Source organism: Nothobranchius furzeri, chromosome 2 (genome assembly GCF_043380555.1).
Source record: "Nothobranchius furzeri strain GRZ-AD chromosome 2, NfurGRZ-RIMD1, whole genome shotgun sequence".
Lineage (NCBI taxonomy): Eukaryota > Metazoa > Chordata > Actinopteri > Cyprinodontiformes > Nothobranchiidae > Nothobranchius > Nothobranchius furzeri.
In genome coordinates, this window is record NC_091742.1 from 1,429,887 (window position 1) to 1,453,225 (window position 23,339).

Below are 23,339 nucleotides of genomic sequence, written 5' to 3' on the forward strand. Positions count from 1 at the left end.
AGGTGGCAGTGAGGCAGCATAATGAATCCTAGAGGGAAGTGAACAAGGAGTGGACAGTAGAGTGGGGGACAGGTGCAGGGAGGGTCCTAGTTTAGAAGATGCTCTCTGAAGAGCTGGGTCTTTGAAAATCAAAAAGTGACATAAGCCTTTGCAAGAGGATTCAGGTAGATGGGAGCCGTACCATCCAGGACTTTGTATGCTAGTGCTAGCGATTTGAATTTGATGCATGCAGCTAGTGGTAGTCGATTGGAGCTGAGTGAAAAGAGGGGTGACGTGTGCTCTTTTAGGCTGATTGAATTCCAGAAGCGGCACTGCATTCTGGACCAATTGAAGAGGTCTCACAGTAAAGGCTGGGAGACCAGTTAGAAGGGCAGTGCAGTAATCGAGGCGGGAGATGACAGTAGATTGCACCAGGAGCTGGGTAGCATGTTGTGTTAGGTACGGTCTGGTCTTTCGTATGTTATACAGCGCAAAGCGGCATGAACGAGCGACAGAGGCAACACGATCTTCAAGAGTCAGATGGTCATCGATCACAACATGTTGTGTGGTGGGGTGGGTACTCCTCATCTCTATAACATCTTTGAGCTCTTCATTACAGGAGAGGGAGCTCACCAGCTGCAGGGCATTAGCAATCAGTGGCAGCTGCAGCTTCTCAGGTCATCCGCAGCAGAGCTCTATTTAAGAGGAGAGGGAACCCCTACACAGCGCTGGATGATTAACTACTCATGGTAGTATTTTGGCCACTCGTTCTAGGTTGCTTGGTTTTTAAGTAGATAATTGGCTTGGAGAAATTCTTGGATTATTCTTGGACTCTTGTGTTGGATTTTTGAACTCAAGTTTTGTATCCTCTCTCCAGGATTACGGGACAATCAACCCTGACGCTCTGGGTTTGTTGGATATTATCCTCCATCCAAGAAGCAGAACCTTACTGGATTACTCACCTGGAAAGAACCATACTTTCCTGGACTTCACGGTTCGCCTCTCCTCTTATTCCGCTGCCACCCTGCCTGGCTCCCTCTCCTGGACTCACCCCGTCACTCCACCTGCCCTCCTCGACCTCCTCCACCTGCAGAACTTTGACTCTCTCTGGCTCCAACTACTCTGGGTTTATTCCAGGGACACCTTTTGTTAGATTCCTTAAATAAATCATTGTTTTGAACTTTTCCCCCCGTCTTGTGATGATTCTTCATGTCGTGGGTTAAACACATTCCCAGGAACATGACACAACACAAATTTCTAGCTGCCTTTTCGTGTTTTTGGTGGAGCTTTTTAGTTAATTTCACATTCTGAAGAATTTACAAAGCTCCTCAGATGAGAAGCGGAATGCCTTCAAGAAAATAAAGACCAGTGGCCTTGATTTGAACCTTTTCAAAAGAGTAAATAGTTTTTCACAGCCCCACAGAACAAATCTCCACCTTTAGAGACATTTTTTATTCATAATTAAGACACTTGTTGTAAACCAGGTGTCGTTTTTCTGTCAGAAGTCGTAGTTCCCGTCTGATCTCAGAGGATGAGACGACTGATGGTATTAAAGAATAACTGTCTGGACAAAGGCCCACATCAGCAATGCGGGTTTCAGAGGCATTAGCATGACCTCACACACACACACACACGCGCGCGCACGCAAGCGCGCACACACACACAAACACACACGCACGCACACACACACAGGACTTTTCGACCAAAACATTCAGTTTCCCCACAATGCTCCACTCTTGACCATAAACTGCTTTACTGTGATATGATTCGTTTTGAGATTACATCATTTAATTTCACAACACGTGTCTGTAAAATATAATAAAGCTGAAGACCTCTAAAATTAATGGATCTATTAACATTATTATTCAAGACATCCTATCGGACCCAGGCCTCTATAGACTGTACATATATAGCTAATGCGTCTGGAAAGGAACAAAAAGTGAAATGATGAGACAACTAAAAGTCCGCCGCCGTTTCTCTAAATTAGCAGTAATTTCCATTTTCCTGCATTATTATAAGGATTAATATGAGGTTTTATTCAATGCATCAGTGTGCTATTCAGACAGGGAGTGGCATGTTTAATGGGCTGTGTGGTCGCATTCACCTCCACCTCTGCATAATCCACATGGGCCTGTCTAAAAGAAAACACCGAAACGGTGTGAATGCGCACCTGAAAGTTAGTCCGGGCAGCAAATAAAACCCCAAATCATTTCTGTTGCGTAGACCTTACCTCCCTGCGCAGCGCCTTTTTCTCGTTGCAGCGTAAACGATACACGGCTGACTCCTCCTCCCCTCGAGGACCAAACACAGAAACCTCTCCTCCTCGTCACTGCCGCACAGAAAACATAAAGGCTGCAGAGAGGGGGCGTGTGTGTGTGTGTGTGTGTGTGTGTGTGTGTGTGTGTGTGTGTGTGTGTGTGTGTGTGTGTGTGTGTGTGTGTGTGTGTGTGTGTGTGTGTGTGATGGTCAGCCTGGACAGAAGAAGAGCCTGTCGACCGAATCTGGAGTGATGGTTGTGTCGTGTAGCGGCCGGGGGGGGGGGGGGGGGGGGGGGGGGGGGGGGCACGCGCTGCGGTGAAAGCAGCTAAATGACGCAGAGCCCCAGGATCCCCTGTCCAGAGCAGACAGTTTCGGGAATGTCTGAGTAAAATAAATGTAATAAACTGGAATCATAAAATTGAATCGTCATATAATCATCGAATAATAGAAAAATCACCCAACGAACTGTCCACCCTAACTCCCTCAGGCAGCAAACAACTCTGTGACTCATAACCTCTGACCCCTAGAGCTCTGTTCTTCTCTGCAGTGTCTTATACGGTTTTAGGTGTTTGTTGACTTTATGACAGGAATAAATTCAAAAACCTGCTTAGAAACATTACCAGGTGTACAACTGCAGCCTTTGATTTATTATATAAAATAATCTTTCAGTTCAGTCTATCATCTATCTATCTATCTATCTATCTATCTATCTATCTATCTATCTATCTATCTATCTATCTATCTATCTATCTATCTATCTATCTATCTATCTATCTATCTATCTATCTATCTATCTATCTATCTATCTATCTATCTATCTATCTATCTATCAAAGCTGCTGAACGCAGCAAGAACAATAAATACAATTACCACAAATCAACGGGGTACAGGAACCGGAAACTACGTACCGAGTCAAGATTCTTCCAGCCAAAAAACGACAACACATCCGGAATAGGGCCGTAGACCTTCACATTAAAATAAATAAACGTCAGGACTTTGCTGCGGTAATGACTAACTCTTTTTTTGTTACCAAGACTGACGCAGACATTTTTTGTTAAAAATTAAAATAAAAATAACAAAATCTATGTCATGGATCATTTAGGAAATATTTAACTAAAAATAGCTAGAAAATGTAATTGTGATGCCACTAAAAGTAGTAATGTATTTTTTTAAAGTTATATATAATTGTACAATTTAATACGAACCCAATTTTTACTGGCACATTAATTTGATACAATACAGGTAAATGATTTGCATTTGTATAGCACCTTTCTGAGTCAGAGGAAGTGCTTTATAGAATAGAATAGAATAGAATATACTTTTTTTATCACATAGTGGGGAAATTTACTTGTTACAGCAACACCAACACTTAACCAGTGAATTTCCCCACCGTGGGATCAATATTCTATTCTATTCTATTCTATTCTATTCTATGCACCTCCTCTGATTCAGAAAGATGCTATACAAATGCAGATCATTTATCTTTATCATATGAAATGAAACTGCCAAATTATATTACAATGAATCACTGTATCATCAAGTCAAGGTACTTCTGACCACCACCATCAGTAGGCAAGAAGGTTAAGTGTCTTTTCCAAGGATACAATGACTGACATGGATGGAACCTGGGTTCAAATAGTCAACCCACTGCAGGGTGCTTCTAACCCCAGAGCCACCATCCTCCCAATATGAGTTGCAAGATAAAGAGAAACTCATAACTTCATGCATTTAGTCATCCATTCTTGATCACTTTCCAACTGTGCCTTATGGTTTTGTAATTAGTTTGAAACATGTTTTAGTTATCTGAAGATTTATAATTAATCAAATGATTTGTAATTGTAAACAAAGTAACATACACATTAATGAATGTACTTGAAATTTTGATCTGCTTATAAATAAACAAGACCAGTAAGCAGCTGTTGAGTCAACTTTCTGATGTTGATCAATGATTTACAAATTAGTAAATAAAGGACCGTTTAGGAAATGAAATGAAGCTGTTACATAACACAGAGTGAGAGTTTATTTTTTCTTTAAGATCACACAATAAATGACTGAAATGGTCGCTTGAAATAATTTCAGTGGAATGTTTTGTAGAAACCGCTCTTCCTCGATGTCAGAGGGCCAGCTTTTATTCTGAAATCCATTTACCGGAAGTAGAGATGTTGTTGCTACCGACGGATCACAAGCGAATCACAAAATCAATTAAGTTATGAAAAATACCTTTAATTGCCTTTCTTTGTCGCCGCAGCCCATGAAGAAATGGCGGATTTCCAGACGTAGATCATTTCAGGGAAAGTACTTTCCATTAATTGGGCTTTTTATCCACGGTAAAACCAGTCTCACTCGACAAGAGCATTTACGTTTTGTGGGTAAGTTAGCCTGGTAGCTACACAGTGAAGTTGATGTTTGCTAGTCGGTAATTAGCTGAACGGTTTCATGTGTTTTCATGTAATAGTCACTGTAGATGGTTCCTTTCCGTCATTACTGCGGAATTTTTTTAAATGCGCTACTCTGCGTAACTACAGCTTACTGTCGTACTTCCTGCGTTTTTCATTGGCATACTACTGAAAAATGAAGGCATGCAGCCTAATTTTCATTTCGTCTTGGGTAATTTGCACATGAGCTAAGTGTTAGCCACCTTGCTAAATTGGCTTAATGGCTATTGTTTGCAGCATACGTGCACCACTGAAACAACACACACATTCTCATGGGTTACTTACTTTTTAAATACAGTATAAAATATGCGCAGGAAGAGTACGAGACCGATACTATTACCCACCAGCTTTTTTTCATGTTAACAAATGTAAAATTCAAACTACAGAAATATATTTACGTCAGTTAATTAATGCACAGATTCTTGAATACACGAGGCCAGAACTAGAAGGACATTTTAAAGCTGTTTCTTGTCATCTGGAGGTACTCTCAGGGCAGTTTTGTCACTGATTTACATTTTAAAACAAGATACACCCAGTTAGCTATGAAATAAAATAAATGACATTGGGAATATATGTTTATGTTTGAGAATAATCCTATAAGTAAAGACAGGATTCAGAATTTAGAACCATTTTTGAGAACACACTTTTTCATTTTGCTCATTTCTAAATGTTTACTTTTACAATGGTCCTTCTGTACTCTCGCCAAATCAGTCAGTCTTTTCTTTATAAGATTTGAAACACCCTTTATTGTTTTAACTAGTCAGATGTCCGTCGTCTCCAGTTGGTCCAGAACGCTGCAGCAAGGCTTTTAACAGGAACCAATAGAAGGGCTCACATAACACCGGTTTTATCTTCTTTACGTTGGCTACCGGTCAAGTTTAGAATTGATTTTAAAATTTTAGTTTTGACTTTTAGAGCTCTTAATGGACAAGCTCCACAATATTTATCAGACCTTTTAATCCCTCACTCTTCTGGCCACACTCTACGGTCCTTGGGTCAGAACCTACTGAAGGTCCCTAAGACCAGATTTAAAACTAGAGGGGACCTGTCCTTTCAAGCTGTAGCTCCCAGACTTTGAACGCCCTGCCCTTGTTTCTTTGTGTGGCCGACTCGGTTGATTCTTTTAAAAAGCAGCTGAAGACGCTTTTATTTAGACAAGCTGTTATGTAAGTGGACCTTGTGCTCCTGTCCTGTTTTGCCTTTTTATGTATGTTGTGAAGCACTATGTGATTTTATCTGTGAAAAGTGCTATATAAATAAAGTTTTACTTACTTTTACTTTATAGTTCTGTGTTTTGACTTTTCAGTCCAGTTTGAAAGATCAGATTTAATTTTGCATCCTGTACAAGAGAGGAATTCTGGAGTCTAAATGCACACGTGAGAAGTTATGATTAATGAACATTTGATCAGAATCATCCAAAAAACGGGGCTGACATACCTGGCGTTGCAGTCTGCTTCCTGCATGTTTTAGATAATGAACACATATTATTTATTATATTTAGTCATGAATCACTCTTGTAGATGCTAATGGAGGTTGGGGAGATATTTCAGCTCTTACATTAAGATGTTAAAAAGATGAACGCACAGCGAGGAGATAAGTTTTGCTTTTCGTTCTACTAAACGGACACTAGGGGGTGCTAAAATCAAGCTAAACGGGCAGGTGGGCCTTTAAAGTAATAAATAATAAACTAAAGATGAATTACTGCAGCACTAGTTGGTTTAGCTGATCTAAGCTAGGTTAAACCTTTAATGTGTTGACAAAGGCTTATCAATATTTTCCCCATGTCCTCTGCTTAGTTTTTATGGAATACTGACAAAATATTTTCCCGAACAGATGAGAATGAGCTGATGATTGCTGCAGTCTGCGAAAAGACGTTGGAAAAAAGAGAGAGGCTGACTGGAAGATGCCAAGAAAAAAACAACAGAATCCACAACCAGTCAAGTGTAGGTGTTTTAATATTTGCTTTCTGTTGATTAAAAAAAAAACTGAGGCATAACCGTAACTGTTGGAAATCTTTAGTCGCATCAAAGCATTTTTTAAACACACACCACACATATTGTGCGTTAGAGATTAATTGTCTGTCAGCACAGCCCCAGCTGTTTGCATTCTCTGCTCACATGTGGACAACACACTTTGGTGTTTAAGAACTGGAAATGTTTCACAGGCATTACTTCTAAAATTGCAGAACCGTAACTAGTGCAGTGATTTCATGTTCTGCCTTAATTGGAGTTAATGTCTTGGCTGTTCACACTGGAATAATGTTAAAACACTTTTCCAGTTTTGTTTCTGTGTGCATGAATAAAGTCAGATATTCATTTGTTAACACCAATATGTTAAAGGGTGGGGATGTTCCAATCACTTTTGTTTTGCTCTCAGAGTCCAGGTCCGATACGGAGTCTCATTGAGATACTTCAGAAAAGTATTAAAATAAGATGAAAGGAGAACACATTGAAGTTGACCTTTAAGTTTTTTATTTAATATATAGGTATTTCTTTATTTTTGTATTTATGTATTCCCTCAGTTTATCTGCCAAAATCACCATTTGTTATGGAACCCCTTATATATCCAAAAGTTGGTTCGTTGCTCATATTTACAGATGTTAACGACCTCAATTTTCGGCGTGAGAGACACGCGTTCCCGTCACAGGGATGTTGCACAGCGCCACAGCCGGCAGGCTCCATTTTTCTGCACAACACCTCTAACTGCTGCGGGCAGCTTGAGTGCTGCAGGAGACTGGGAAACCCAGACATTTATGCAGTCTGTCTGCAATTTTTCTTGGTTTATTAGCGTATCCTCCTCTGTTGGCTGGCTCCGTGCTTTTGTCCCAGTTGCTGCTGTGGACGGGGACTTAATGGAGGCCAGCTGATTTGCTTTGGCGACACCTGAAGATGAAAGTCGAATGAGAAAGTAGTTTGTTTTGAAGGCTACGTATCATGCAGCTCTGTCTTTTCTACCATGTAGTATGCACAGCTTATACGTGTCTGTTGCACTGGCCTCGCTGTCCGGTTTAAAATATTACCAAACTGCAGACATTTTCTCTTTTCTGAGGAGACGAGTTAGCTCTGCATTAGCCTGTTAACTGACAGCTATGTTATAATGTCAGAATCGCCGCCTGGCGTGAATTATGTGATGTTGCGGTGTTGTTTTTGTCCAAGAAACAAAGAATACTGATGTAGAGGAACTTGATGTTAAAACAGTTATGTATAGAAAATCTCTATCTCGGTATGAAATACGTTGTTTAATAAGGTGAAATGCGATCTTTTCCGCCCAATTCCAAACCTTTGAAAACTCACGTGATTGGGCCTAATTTCTGATCACGTGATTGCATCGGAGCGTTCATATTAAAGGGATATGTTAGACATTTGGAAGGGTGTTGTATGGAATCATTGTCATCTTACTCATAGTTTGCTTTTTGACTCAACTGTTTAGAGAAATATGGAGAATATCCACTATCAGAACTTCCAGGTAATATTAACAGATCTTTGTGGTATCTGCGGTTTTCCATTTCCTCAGGCATTTTCCGGCCATTTCAGGAATCAACCAAGTACCTTAACTGGGGTATGTACTCAGAAATGTCCCAGTAGAGTCACTGGGTGGGACTTGTGGCTAACTCATGCTGACTGGTTGTAATTCAGTTGGAAATAACATCAGCAGACGTGGCCAAAACCACCGGCCTTTAAAAAGTTGGAAGAGTTGCTGGTGAAGCCGAATAGAAGGGAAATATAACCAGCTTTGACACTGATTTGCCGATTCTAAACTCCCAATGCAGAAAAATGCAGCAGAAATTCTCCACAACACCGCCATTTTTGCTGCTTCGTGGTCTCCTACAGCGCATCATAAAAATGGCATTGCTTTTGGTCATTGAACGTCACATTTTACATCACACAGCTGCTCTCCTCATCTCCTGCATAGATTTAATTATGGCGTACTTTGACAGAATTAAACCTTTTTAAAGGTTATTAATATTCGTGGATGCCTTTTGGTGCTGATCAGTGACATCACTTACTGCCGAAACGGTCGCAATGTGCTGACATCTTATTAAAGTCCTGAAACAGCTGTTTTTTATGGAGACACAATGGCTGAGAAGACGAGCCTTTTGTTTTCCCCATCGCCGTCCCACATAACAGAAATTTCCTGGAACTCCTAAAGTGAAAACACGGACTGATGAGCTAACGGTTAATCCAACTGCTGCCATCTTCAAAACTTCATGGATGCTAATTCAATTCAAATTCAAACATACTTTATTAATCCCAGAGGGAAATTGATGAATGTGATGATTATTTCATAAACCTGAGCGCATCAGTCCAGTAGAATGTAAACTGTTGTTTATCCAAACAGAGGCTGTTCAGAGAGCTATCAACAGCTGTGTGCAACCTTACTTAAGAGAGCTAACGTTTCTGTAATAATTACTGAGATTACGTTAAAACGTTTCAACTTAACACTCCTTGTGTATAATTACTAAAACGCATCACCAAAAATCTCATGCTTTTATTGGCTGAAAGGTTTGCAGTAAAGTGACAGGTGTTGGGTGCCTGTTTGGGCTCTGTAATGCTTCAGAGGACAAGTTATACATTCAAGCATCTTTAGCTGTGACTGTCATAAAATGGCCCCATCTGCCGGCTCTTATGAGTTGAGTTTGGTTTAGAAAATGGGTTAGTGTTAGAAAATATTGTTTTCTCTTTATTTTTGTTTCAATTCCTAATAAAAAGGTTTTTAACATTTTATAAATCACTGTTATAACAGAGAGACAGCCTTACTGTAAATAAGATATAAACTTATTTAGCTGAACTTCAATCTTCCCACAGAGTCCTTCATCTGCAATACATTATTTTATTATATTGTAATAATTTCTGAATGTACTCGTAAAAAAGCCAGTATTTTATCTGCGGACTTGAACTTCATTGCTGTTAAATATTTGTATAAATAAAATTGTTCCTCCTTTTTTGTGACAGTGGATTCTGAAGATGGTGTAGCCGCTGAAGCTCCAGGAAGCCTCCCCTTAGATACCGACTTCCTTCTTGGACAAGACCTTGTGTTTGGTGATTCTGATCACGACAAGATTCTAAGCCTGGAAAAGTTTTCAGGTTTGTATTTTTATGTAAAACAAAAACTGAATTGGGAAGAATTATGTATTCAGTGTCCGTTTTCCTGTTTTATTACCCTTGAATTTTAATGGGTGAGAAATATATTTGTTGATGGATTGTGACATAAATGATTCTGAATTGATTTTAAAATGATCAATCTTGTAAAGTTTTACAATGAACGTGTTTTCTTTAAAATGCCAACGAGTGACAGAAAGGAGGTGGAAATAACAACCATAAGCTCCTTAATTGACCACAAAGTTGGCTTTTAATATTGTAGAGAGAAAATGACCCCATTACCTTTGGCTCTCAGAGAGACCTAGAAATGGCAGCAGGGGCCTGTCCTCTGATGGAGCAAGCATACGTAATGTCTTCAGTGATCAGCCAGGGTCACAGCAGCATGGACTAATGCCCTAAAGCCTGATTTATCTTATCCATCTGCATCGGTGTGATGACACGCAACGCCTTTCCATGTCCCTGCAAGGGCTCTCCGACAAACTCACAGAGGGTGACGGAGACATGCCCAAAAATTTAAACATCCGTTGATCGTGATGGAGAACACAAGGTTGTGACTGGTCATGATGCTGCTTCCTGTAAATTTGCCACAACACCACTGCAAAAAAGTAAAGAGATATTTAGCGTTAGACCCAGAACAGATTGAAGAACGCTTCGTGGAAAAAGTCAGAAAATATGAACGTTATTCACCCGTGACTGAAGGAGTACAAAATACAGAGCAAGCATGTACGGAAATGACGGGAAACTTGGATTTAGAGGTGGCGATCACATGAAGAGGTGAAGGAGAATAGAGGACAAATTTGTCCTTGTTATAAAGTTTCTAAAATATATAATCACAATAATAAATACACTAGTGGACCGAGTGTTATGGTGGCAGGATAACACAGAACAGCCCTCTGTTGTCCTGGCAGAGAACTGCTTTGCAACGCTCCCCAGGTAACAGAAGTCTGAGAGCTAATCGTCTGTCAATGCGTGTGCGTCTCCTGCTTGCAGAGAAGTATAAATCAGGCTTAAGTAATTTTCTGAGAGGTGGAGTGTGTTATTAATAAATGCCATTTTGTTTTCTTGCACTGCATCTGTTTATTTAATTGCTTTGCAGTTAATAAAATGTATAGTTGGATTTTGACTCCTAACATGACGAAAACGAAACAATTGGCACATTCAGGGTTTCCCCCAGAAAACTAGCTAAGCCTGGTGGATCATGAGGGGGGCCGTACAGTGCAACATATGTCGCACGTGCAATGAAAAGAACTCTCTGGTCAAAATGGCGGTGGTGGCCACCTCCCATTTATCCTCAAAAACGTGTTATTGGAGCCTATGGAAATGAATTGTCCGGTATATATGTCGATGGATCAATCCCATGAATGCATATTTTAATGTGGGGATTCATCCCGATCACAGGCAGTTCCTGTGCTTTGTGTTTGAATGGAAAGCCTATGAGTATTTGGTTCTCCCACTCAAATTAGCCCTAGTGCACTTTTTCCAAATGTATGGAAGCTGTGTTAGCACCTCTCAGAGGGGTATCCACATTCTTGCCTACTTGGATGATTGGGCTTTGGTAGCAAGTTCTCAGGTGCATGCGGAGGCTCATGTTTCCAAGGTTATTTTTCTCATGTTTGAGCCCTGGGCTTTCTCAGTTACAAGAAGAGCTCCCTAGATCCGAGCCAGAGGGTTTTCTTCCTTGGACTAGAAATATGCTCTTGGTTGGCTAGAGATACCTGCATTCTGCAGCAACATGACCCACTTCCAACCGGGAGCAAATCTAACACTCCTCACTACTTTAGAGCTGTTGGGCATAATGGATTCCACTATAGCCATAGTGCCTCTCCGTTGGTTATTGGTGGGGTGCAACACTTCCAGCAGTGGGTAGGCTCTCCCCGTCTCTGTCCCTCATGTCTTCACCGGAAGTTTGCTATCCCTAGGGCCTGCATAATGGCTCTTCTCCCATAGAGAGAACCAGGTTGCTCCACCAGGGTTCTCCAATTGAGAGGGTGTCCAAGCATGTGGTAGTGCCCACAGATGCTTCCCTGAAAGGCTGGGGGGCCTGTGGGGTTACGGCAGTGAGGGACACATGGTCCTTGACCCAGTCAGGGTTCAATATTACTGTCTAGAACTGTCAGCCATGTTTCTGGCCCTGAGGCTTTTCAGTCATTACCTGAGAGGCCAGAATGTGCTATTATGCACAGACAACATGTAACTGTTGTGTCATATCCTGGTTGAAGGTCTACCTGGTGGCCGTTTCTGCTTGCCATGAGTCTTTTAACAAGGTTTACCTGTGGGCTTTCTGATTCTTGAGAGAATTTGCAAGCTGAGGCCTGTTGTTGGACATTCTGGCCCTTCTAGGGACCTCATTTTGGTTCTGTAGGCCCGGTCCTCCATTTGAGCCAGTTGAGTTGGTCAACATGAGGTTCCTGTCTTATAAGACAGCCCTGCTCTTAGCCCTGGCATCGGCTAAGCGGGTGGGCGATCTTCATGCTCTTTTGGTTTACTCTTCCTGTCTGCAATTTTCAACAGACAGGTCTAGGGTTACTTTGTGTTCAAATTCTGCATATGTGCCCAAGGTTATCCCGCTGACCTATGGTTCTGTGACCATAGAGCTTTCGGCTTTTCAGTCGTCCTCCATTAGCCTCCCAAGAGCAGTGGAGGTTGCATTGTCTGTGCCCGGTTTGTGCTCTACAGGCATATGTGGACTCTGATTTTCCAACTGTCAGACTGTTTGTGTGTTTTGCCAAACCCTCAAAGAGTACAGCTTTGTTGAGGCAAAGACTTTCTCACTGGACTGCAGAGGTTGTTTCCCTGTGTTACAGTGTTAATGGCTTTAGCTGCCCCAAGGGGCCAGAGCGCACTCTACTTAAGGTGTGGCTACTTCAAGGGCGCTATTTTTAGGGCCTTTCAGTTGGTGACATTTGCTCGGCTGCTAGCTGGGCTGCACCCTACACTTTTGTGGGATTATACCGTCTGTAATTCATGGCCCCTTCAGTGGCTCATGAAGTTTTTTGTCTGCCAGGTCTGAGTTGCCATCTTATGGGCCATTCCCATCTGTACCGGGTCGGGCCGGGTAGCGTAGGTTGTTTACATATCTGGGTGGCCTGGTATTTTTCCGGGCCAGCCAAGGCTCATTCTCAGCCCTCTTCTCGAGGGGGTCTGCTTCAGGCCGACCAGGGCCAACACACCCACTGCTGACAGCAAATTCACACCTTCCATTAGAGCAAGCCTCTGACTGGTGGGTAGAATCAGCCCACATGGGCTTAAGACAAGGATGTGTGGAATCAACCGGGCCAGGCTGGGGCTGACAAGGGCTACCCGGCCCAGGCCGACCCGGTACAGATGAGAATGGCCCATTAAGCACCATTCCCACCTGTACCGGGTCGGCCCGGGCCGGGTAGCGTAGGTTTTTTACATATCTGGGTGGCCTGGAATTTTCCCGGGCCAACCAAGGCTCATTCTCGGCCCTCTTCCCGAGGGGTACTACTTCAGGCCGACCAGGGCCAACACACCCACTGCTGACAGCAAATTCACACCTTCCATTAGAGCAAGCCTCTGATTGGTGGGTAGAATCAGCCCATTCACACCTTCCATTAGAGCAAGCCTCTGATTGGTGGGTAGAATCAGCCCACATGGGCTTAAGACAAGGATGTGTGGAATCAACCGGGCCAGGCTGGGGCCGACTGGGGCTACCCGGCCCGGGCCGACCCGGTACAGATGGGAATGGCCCAATAGATGGCGTTGTCGGCCCAGGTTTGATAGTTGCTTAGGGGGCGTTTTTATATTTCCCATAGTACCTTTGTTGTTCCTTTCCTTCAAGGAACAGTGGTTATATGCATAACCTAGCGTTTCCTGCTCATCCGCCCTACTGGTTGAAACTGGAATTACAACTGTCTTAAACAACCTTGCCTGCTGTAGCTAGTGCAACAACGAGCTAACATGAGTCAACTATAACTAAAATAAATTACGATGTAAAAAGATCAACACTGTTGCACAAAAAAATATTACTTACAAGTCCATTAGCAACAAAGCGCGGTCACCATCAGTCCATGATTTTGTAGCCTCCTTTAGCTCCCTCTAACTAGCGTAGGCCAAGCCAATGCTCACTCTGGTTTTAACCCTTTGCTTTGCCTCCAGTGATATTCTCTTTTACTTCCACCCTCCCCATGATGCAAAAAAAAAAAACAAAACTACCGTAAATCCTCTAATACAGGCCCGGGCCTGTATTTGACTCAAACTCATCAAGCTCCAGGCCTTTATTGGAAGGAGGGCCAGTATTAGAGGCAGGCCTCTATTTCTATTTGAGCAAAATGAACTATGGTTCGCTGGAGTTTTTGACAATTAAAAGTGCGCCCACATTTTCAAAGTTAAACACATTTCTTTTAACAACGGTAGTTCCTGCTTCAGCCCTCTCCCCCCTCCCCCTGCTTCAGCCCTCTCCCCCCTCCCCCTGCGCAGCTGCCGCAAACTCACTGATGTGCCTGCAGCCTCTCGGAGTTCCTGCTGCTCTAAACATTAAAATAATTATTTCATTTTCTGTTCCTCACTTCTGATTACCTTCAATGGTGTCTGTTTGTTGCAACAGCAGGTACAAAAACTAACTTGTTTTTATTTGACTATTTTTCTGTCCTGTCTGTTTATTATCTTCCTGCATCTCCTCTCAATCCTAAAGAAAAACTGCTGCCTGGGTTCATATTCACCTCATGAGTTACCTTTGAACTGCAGTTCTAAAAGATCTACCGACCGCAAAAACAGCGGAGCGCTTGCTGTTTGGCGGTTGTATCAGTGATCAGTGCGTCGGAGGACAAGGTGATGCGCGCAGCGTCCCGCTCCACAGCATGCAGCGAAACACATCAGGCGCAAATAAAAGACAGAAAAAATTAAAGGAAATGAACTGACATGAACGATCGCGTGTTAAATTAGTTTTTGAGGTGGCGACACCTGATTGTTACTGTGGCCGTGCTCAGGAGGCAGATCTACCGACCGCGAAAACAGCTGAGCGCTCCCTGCTGTGATCTGTGCGTCGGAGGACAAGTTGATGCGCCCCGCTCCACAGCAGCGATACACATCAGGCGCAAATAAAAGACAGAAAACATTAAAAATTAACCGACATGAACGATCGCGTGTCAGTACCTACGGTCTGGCACTTGAGTTTTACCCCCAAAAAGAGAATGTGATCATATGATAATTCAATAGGGAGCGTGGTTTCACAGACGCGGAAGTGAGAGCGTCGGTGAAACGCCGGCTGATCTAGGAAACCCCCGAGCGTTCGAGCGTCAACGAAGTGACACGGAAATGCCGGGCTTTCCAGAAGTAAGTAAGATAACTTACTATGAGCTGATAGTTCGTTGGATTGATCGGTAGGTTGGAAACTCTGATCGTTGATCTGAAGAAACGATGACTGAGTGGTGAGCTGGAAAGGCAACTTCCGTTTATAGCCGCGGTTTGTGACGTAGGTGCGACGTGAAGGGAATCCCCGCGAGGGGCATGCTGGGAGTCCCTACTTCGCGGATTTTCACCTATCGCGGCCAGGTCTGGAACGCATCTACCGCGATAAACGAGGGATTACTGTAGTTCATACACACCCTACTGCTGCTCTTCAGAGTGTTCTGCAGCATAATCAGCACGTTCTCTTTGAACTTGATAGTGTAATGACCTGGCTGGGGTTGTAAGCCAGGTGCATTCTGGGTATTGTGTTATATGTGTTTCCTATCGTTCTGCTAGTTCCTATGTGCTGATTTGCGTGTTGTGTGAGTGTTATGTAAGCCACAGGGAAGGTGATGTGTGTTCTGTGGAGTGGGTTGAATTAGCATGGTTAACTGACACCGTGACTCTGTGTGGTAGGAGCGTGATAGAGGATCGTGTCTGTAGCGTTACAAAGCGTTGAAGAAAAGGCCTAATAAAGGTCTGCGTGAACCTCTACTGCCTCCTGCTGGTTGATTTGGGAACTATAACCCTGCCGCTGGGACGCTCGTACTTGCTTGTTACCACATGCCATCCGGCCACAATAAGAGACCGGCCATTATTTACCTCCGCTGACTCTGACACCGGCCAAAATTGGAGACCCGGCCTTTAATTGAATACCGGCCTGTATTAGAGGATTTACGGTACTTTTTCTTATTTTTATTGACGATTGGCAAATTGAAAAAGCTAACTGGTAGCATAGCAATTAAAAGCTGTGAAGCCGGTAAAGAGCTCTCCCTTTAAGCTTGGTTTATGCTTGACACATTCACTTTCCACGTGGTGATGCGGCTCGCAGCTGGAACGCGCTTCACAACTCGCAGCTTTTATGGTTTGTGCGGCTCGTCTCTGCGGTGAGCCAATATTCTCCCAAACTGAACGGGGCAGCATGGAGCTCTACAGCATATGCATCCAACACTACACCATAGTAGAAGTAGAAATCACTGTTTACAACATGGTATTTCAGCATTTTTAACAGCATCCTCGTCTTTTCCGACAGTGCGAGCTATTTCTCTCCAAGAATTATTAACAACATGTTGATCACGGTGATCTCTGAGAGCTGAATCATACAAATGTCTGTATTTACGAACCTCTGCCGTGCCGGTCCGCCATGTTTTTCCGCGTCCGACCATCTGCGTGGTTAGAAATTTTCCGAGGTGCGCGTTGCGGAAATCTTGGGCCGTGCGGAGACGCGGTGGAGGGGCGTGGTTGTTAAAATGACGCAAAATGACGCAACTTTTCCGCGCGGAGCCATGCGGACCTCGCGGATGCGTCAAGCATAAACCAACCTTTAGAGCACCTACCTGCTCCACAAAACTGTTCAGTTCAGTTTCTGGCAAGTAGAGGGCTGCAGAGTGGTGTCAAATATGAAACTGGTCAAGTTTCTAACTCAACAATCACTGAGATCAAAGTTAAAGCTCTAGCTTGAAGTAAAAAAAAACAGTTAATTACTTTGTCTGTTTAATGTACTCATGTTTTTGTCTTCAGTAATCACTAAAGACCTCTTACTCCTGATATATTCATATATTGGCAATCATACTATGAATGAAATCAGAATATAAAAGTTATTGACGTAGTTTTCAGCCACGTTTAACAGTTAGTGTTTTCTTCTTTTCTTGAAAACACAAGTTTCTTTAGCATAGAAGATAAAAAAGAGTCTTCCAGCGTAAAATCGACTGCCTGCTCTTATTTCTCAGCTTCGGGTTTCTGTCAGAGCATCTGGAAAAATGACAAAGTCGGAAAAGGAACAGAGATGCCAATATTATATTAGGGTCATAAAAATAGTACCATCACCATCAAGGACACCATTTTATATATATATATATATATATATATATATATATATATATATATGTGTGTGTGTGTGTGTGTATGTGTATTTATCATCATCATCATCATCATCATCTGCTACCGCCGCCTCTGCTCCCTCACTGCCATGATTGGTTCTATCATCATCATCATCATCATCATCATCACTGCAGCCACAGCCATCATCATCATCATCATCATCATCATTTTCTGCCCTCATCATCATTATCATCATCATCAAGAGCAGCAGCAGCAGCAGCCTCACCATTATAGTCATCATCATCATCATTAGGCTCTGTAATCATCCATGAGGGGTTACCATGGGCCGGGATAAAAGGGCATTTCAGCCCTCGTGTTCCTCACTTTCTGCTTCAGCATCTGGAGGGAGGTCGTCTTTTCTTTGTTCACACACAAGCAGTGTGTTGGTAGTCTGAGCTTTTCTTTTTGACTTTTTTGGGAGGAAGCATCTTGTTTTTCCCCCTTTGACCTTGTTGCTAGCATTGTGAGTATCAGTTGTACTTTTTCTGAAATGTGAATGTTAGTGTTGAGTTAGGCTGTCTGTGTCAGTTACACTTACCTTTGTGATGTGTTGCTTGGTGTTTCCTGCACATGCTGCTTGTTTTATTCTGCCCTTCAATGGTTTATTTCTCCCTCTGGAATGTAAAAGATTGGTGTAGCACAGAAATTACTATGTGCCTGTAAAATGAAATGTTTGTCTTTCCTCCACAGAAGTGGCTGCTGAAATCGGGTTCTCTGTGTATCCTCTGGGTGATGAGGAGAGTTCTGTCTACACTCAGCTCAGCATGGAAAGCAAAACAGACAACTTGCGCGAAGCAATTGGTGACAGGAGAGGAAACGAGGACAGAGCAACCCAGTCCGAGCCAAGTTTCCCTCTCTACCTGTCTTGTCGAGGCTGTGGACAGCTCCGCGATGAGCCTCTTGGACCGGGCATAGACCTGGTCGGCCCGTATTGCCTTAGGTGCTGCAAAGCGGCTAGAGAGGACAAAAGCACAGACTTCTGTTCACCATTTGAAAGCAGTGGTGGGATTCGCTCAGGTTCTCAGAGTCATGCTGACTCACAGCTTGATTGTGATGACTTGGACGACGATGTGAGTGACAAGGATGAACTGTCTGCTGAGGACAGATTGTCAAAGCAGCACTCGTGCCACATTTGTGGCTTCTCCTCGCGTTATGCCAACCATGTGAAGCGTCACATGAAGACCCACAATGGGGAGAAGCCCTTTAACTGCCCTGTGTGTACTTACGCCTCAGCCCAGCTGGTGAACCTGCAGAGACACCTACGTATTCACACCGGGGAAAAACCTTACAGTTGTGAGATCTGTACTTTTGCCTGCAGTTCGCTTGGCAACCTGAAGAGACACCAGCGCATGCACGCTCCCCCTGCAGGGTTGGGACAGGACGCCCTACTGGGACCTGCATGTGACCAAAGCAGCCTGAAGAGACCTGTTAGTGGCCAAAGACCGAATGAGGATGTGTCTAACACCACAGGTATGTCTACATATTGTTTCCTATAGTAGAATGTTTAATTAGGTACATAATTACCATATTTTCACGACTATAAGGCTAAAAGTCTTAAATTTTCGCCTATTGTGTTGTTGTGAGACGCAAACGTAGTAGAAGACAAGATGCGTGGCATGAACGTGCGGACGTGAGCGAAGACAGACCTGTGGATCTGCCACATCGTCATCAACATCCTCGCTATTTCAGACTCCGGCTGTGAGTCTCCGCCCACTTCCTCTGCTTCCAGTTCAAAAAACAGCCGTACTATCTGAACTGCCTGGTGGACATTTATCATTCTCACCATCCTTTATATAAGCCTAATAGAAGCCTACTAAACTGCAGAGACAATATATCTGTCCGGATCGCTCCAAAATATGAACTTTACCGTTAACATCTGTCTAATTGTTTGTTGTTACTCCGCTCGCGCCACTCCTTTCCCCGCCAAGCGGCTCCTTTTTGCACACATCTCGTTACTCATGCAGCCTTCCTCTCTCTCTCAGCTACATAATGATGCTTTTTATCAGCTGAACATGTGAGACTTCCACCAACAGCAAAAGGATCTCATGTTTTTGTGGGGTTTTTATGTTCACAAGCACATTCCCGCTCACGGATTACTAAACTGCTGTTTTGACAAGTTATCAGATTGTCATAAAAATAGTTCGTTTTTTAGTTTAGTTTAACTCCGCTTTTACGTTGCCTATTGACACAATTTAAAAACTGTGGTGTAGTTTATAATCTCCTTGTTAAAGCTCAATTGAAACCAAAACTCAGGGAGGCGGAGCCTTGCTGCTACAGCGTCCCAAATCAGACCCGTTTGAAAGACGCGGATACGCGTCAATGGACCCCAGAGGGTTAATAAAACACAATTCAAATACATGATTTTCTTAGGCCTATTAATAACACACATATGATTTTGTTCATGTGGAAAGTTTATGTGGTTAAATCCAACAACTTCCGGTAAACACATTCTGAACTTCAACACGGCGCATCAGCGCTGCGACCCAAAAAGTACTAGAACCGCCCACTTTCTTTATTTCGTTTCCTCATCCATCCCCCATGAATCCCCGTGTGTCCTCCTGCAGCACTCCCGGTGTACGCCCGGCTTTAGTAGGAGGGAGACCCACGATTATCGCTTTGTCGCGCATGTCTCATTGAAAATGAATGGAGGAGTGGCGAAGTTGGCTCCCGTGTGTCGAGTCCATTAGAAGAGCACGAGCCGTCAGCGCACGTGCGCTCTAAACCAGGTCTGAACCAGGACTAGACCAGTAAAGTGAAGCATGCTTTTGGCTGTTTATAATTTTCACAATGTCTGGTTTGCACTGATATGTTCCGAGTCCCGAGCCCGCACAGATGTTTTACCGGTACGTTTTACCACGCCCGCGCCCTATAACCCGGTGCGCCCTATGGTCGTGAAAATACGGTATGTTTAAAAGAGTCTTGTTTGAAACGAATAACGTCTCTTTATCTTGTGTATCAGAGGTTACGAGGCCAACATCTAACCTCAGTTTGGGAACCCAGAACAGCGACTACCTTTCAGTCTTTGATGGCTTAAAGGGAGCATCGCCACCACCCATACCTGCCTCTAATCCAGCTCCTGGACACCAGCCTCCACCACTGATGGAGATGACTGACAGCAGCAGCAAGACATCCAGGGGTGGTGTAACAGAAGGTGCTGTCCTTCCACCTTCCCTTTTTCCTTTTACCTGCCGATTGTGTGGTGTTGTGCTAGAGGATGAGGATGGCTCCTCCGCTCAGATATGTGCCAAGTGTACTCTTGAAATGCTGACTAAAGACTCCTCATCTCCCAGCAGCCCTGGCGAACGCAGTGACAAGGTTTATACTTGTGCTGCCTGCCCCTTTCTCACACACTACCCAAACCACCTGGCACGCCACATGAAAACCCACAGCGGCGAGAAACCATACAAGTGCCCTCAGTGTGACTATGCCTCAGCGCACTTTGACAACCTCAAGCGCCACCATAGAGTGCACACGGGAGAGAAACCTTACAAGTGCCATTTGTGCGATTACGCTTGTGGGAACTTGGCCAACCTTAAACGACATCAGCGTGTGCACTCGGGCGCCAAGCCTTTCCAGTGTGCTGTGTGCAGTTACAGCTGCAACCAGAGCATGAACCTGAAAAGGCACATGCTTCGGCACACCGGGGAAAAGCCGTACAAATGTCAGGAGTGCGGCTACACCACCGGCCACTGGGACAACTACAAGAGACATCAGAAGAAGCACGGCGTGGCCACTGACGGCTGGGTGAAAGTTCCGATGACTGGAAACGACGCAGAGGAGGACATGAGGAAGGAGATAACTAGTGAGGTAGATGGTCACAAGAAAGAGGCTGGGGTTGATGTGCAGTATATGCCAAGAGAGGGGGGCTACACCACCGGCCACTGGGACAACTACAAGAGACAGAAGAAGCACGGCGTGGCCACTGACGGCTGGGTCAAAGTTCCGATGACTGGAAACGATGCAGAGGAGGACGTGAGGAAGGAGATGGTTGGTGAGATGGAGAGTCACAGGAAAGAGGTTGGGGTTGACATGGAGTATATGCCAAGAGAGGGGGGTCCTGCCATGCATTCAAATTACAAACTTGAGATTTCATAAATTATAACTCAGCAAAACAAAGCTACCAGCAACGTTTGTGTTTCTTCTCACTGAGCCTTTGAATGGATTTTATTTGTGTCTTGTCAGTGTTATGTCCGAGATCTTCTGAGGCTGCTAATCGCTTTCGTGTAGACATGCAAGAAATTCTTAACATTTTCCAGGTTAAGTGAGGGGGTTGATGGGAGTTTGTCCCCCATACTGTTTATGTCGAAGTAAATGGACTTTGCAGAACATTTTCAGTGTTTCATGGTTTAAGTTGCAACATCTTGGATTTCTTCTATCACACCACGGGTTTCACTCGGACACTAAACAAGTTTTTGGCATTTTAGGGTCAGACTGCACCGTGTAGTTTTCACAACTTTAGTACATTATTAAGGAATTTTATCAGTCTAATAAATTTATGATCTGACTTTTAAATAATTTGTCATCCCTCTGCTTATTTTTGGCAAGATTCCAGACTACTACTTGAAATATGTGAAAATGTAGCTTCATTTCTGGACTACACAGTGCAGCTTTCAGTAAAGATGTGTACTTTAGAAGAACTTATGGTGCTTTATGTATGTACAGCGGGTGTTTGACACATCAGCATTTTCATCAGTAAGGTTATTTCTAAGTGGGCTGTTGACACATTTACATCACTTGTGAAGATCAACTCAGTTGTTTATTTCATGGAAAGACATCTAAACCTTTAAGTCCATAAATTATGTGCAATAAAGTGAAAAGACACATGGAAACGTGTTAAACACAAGATAAGGTGCAAAATGGCATAGTAAGTCAGGAGTCAGTATTGAGACAGAAACCCCACCCCCTATAAGTAATAGCTGCTTGGGGCCTAAAAAGGCTTCTCATTACCCAGGAGGCACACAGGAAAGACATGTTGGGTAAAAGCAAAGAACTCTCCCAAGATCTTCATAATCTTATTGAAAAGCATTCTGATGGGAATGGTTAAAGGCAGGTAAATGTTCCTATGAGCGCTGTGGAGGTGAGGGCTGGGCGATAAACCAAAAACCTATCGTTATCGAAATTTCTGACTAACCCATATTTTTCCCATGTCATAAAAAATTAAGACGTGTCGGTTGGCGACGTTCATGGCCCTTTAAGCTGTACCGCTTCAAGTCACATGACCGTGACAACGTAATACACATGACGGCGCCATCAAGTGGACAACTTTTGTATTTGCGCATACATGTAGTTCTGCATTTATCATTGGAGGTGAACGCCTCAATATACAGTGATATTGATTTTAGGCCATCGCCCATCCCTAGTGGGGGTCATTATCCGGAAATGGAAAGAGCACCAGTTCACCATAAACCAGCCATGATCCGGTGCTCCACACAAGATTCTTGTCAGAGGAGTCCAGAGAATAATCAGGAGGGTTCCAAGCCAATAACCACTTAAGCCTAACTTCAGGAAGATCCTGTATCAGCAGGTACTGTAGAAAAAATAAATAAAACTAGGCAATGCACAAAACTGCCATGGCATCCATGTGTGCTCACCATGTAAGACTTCATAGCTAAACAAAAAGCACGTTGAGGCTCGGTTAGTTTCCGAAACAGCATTTAGAGAGGCCTGCATTACTGGGAGACTATAGTATGGTCAGATTAAACCAAATTTTAACTTTTTGGCTGTTATTCTACATTGTGTTTGGAGAAGAAATAGCACTGCCCACCACCCCAAGAACACCTTGCCAGCAGTTACGTTTGGGGGTGGAGGCATCATGGTGTGGGGCTGCTTTTCAGCAAGGGTACTGGCAGACTTCATATTATTGAAGGCAGGATGAATGGAGAAATGTACCGGGACAGTCTGGATATCTGGACCATAAAGCTGAAAATGAAAAGAGGGTGGACATTTCAGCAAGACGATGATCCCAAACACAAGGCCAAGGAAACAATGAATAGGTTTCAAAGAAAGATCAGTTGCTTGAATGGCCCAGTCACTCACATGACCTAAATCCCATAGAAAATCTATGGAGAAAACTGAAGATCAAAGTTCATAAAAGGGGCCCAAGGAACCTTTGAGATTTAAATACCGTTTGTGTTGGATGGACCAGAATCACTCCCGAGCGATGCAGACGACTGGTCTCTCCATACAAGAGGTGTCTAGAAGCTGTAATCACTAACAAAGGATTTTCTTCAAAGTATGAAATGAAGTTAGTTCAATACTTATTCCTTTTTTCATTCCA

At 43.4% G+C, this 23,339-nt stretch overlaps 2 protein-coding genes across 4 annotated transcripts in view; one reads left to right on the forward strand and one right to left on the reverse strand.

The window, feature by feature from the left end:
• si:ch211-278j3.3 (E3 ubiquitin-protein ligase RNF19B) overlaps nucleotides 1-2,423 on the reverse strand; it is a 31,704-nt gene extending 29,281 nt beyond the window's left edge. The window contains exon 1 of one of the 2 annotated variants that reach the window (XM_015947148.3): nucleotides 2,210-2,423. The gene's annotated coding sequence lies outside the window, so the exon portion shown is untranslated. The remainder of the gene's footprint in view (nucleotides 1-2,209) is intronic. The other variant, XM_015947146.3, reaches the window with a different exon arrangement.
• A 1,827-nt stretch (nucleotides 2,424-4,250) lies between these two features.
• znf513a (zinc finger protein 513a) lies at nucleotides 4,251-21,390 on the forward strand. 2 transcript variants are annotated; one of them, XM_015947150.3, is made up of 5 exons: nucleotides 4,450-4,607; nucleotides 6,507-6,616; nucleotides 9,626-9,757; nucleotides 17,753-18,532; nucleotides 20,022-21,390. In XM_015947150.3, the coding sequence occupies exons 2-5, from the start codon at nucleotides 6,577-6,579 to the stop codon at nucleotides 21,155-21,157; spliced, it is 2,088 nt and encodes a 695-aa protein (XP_015802636.3). In that variant the 5' UTR covers nucleotides 4,450-4,607; nucleotides 6,507-6,576; the 3' UTR covers nucleotides 21,158-21,390. The 2 variants fall into 2 exon arrangements, with proteins under 2 accessions (XP_015802635.3, XP_015802636.3); XM_015947149.3 differs by lacking the exon at nucleotides 6,507-6,616 and having other exon boundaries at nucleotides 4,251-4,607.
• The last annotated feature ends 1,949 nt before the right edge of the window (nucleotides 21,391-23,339 follow it).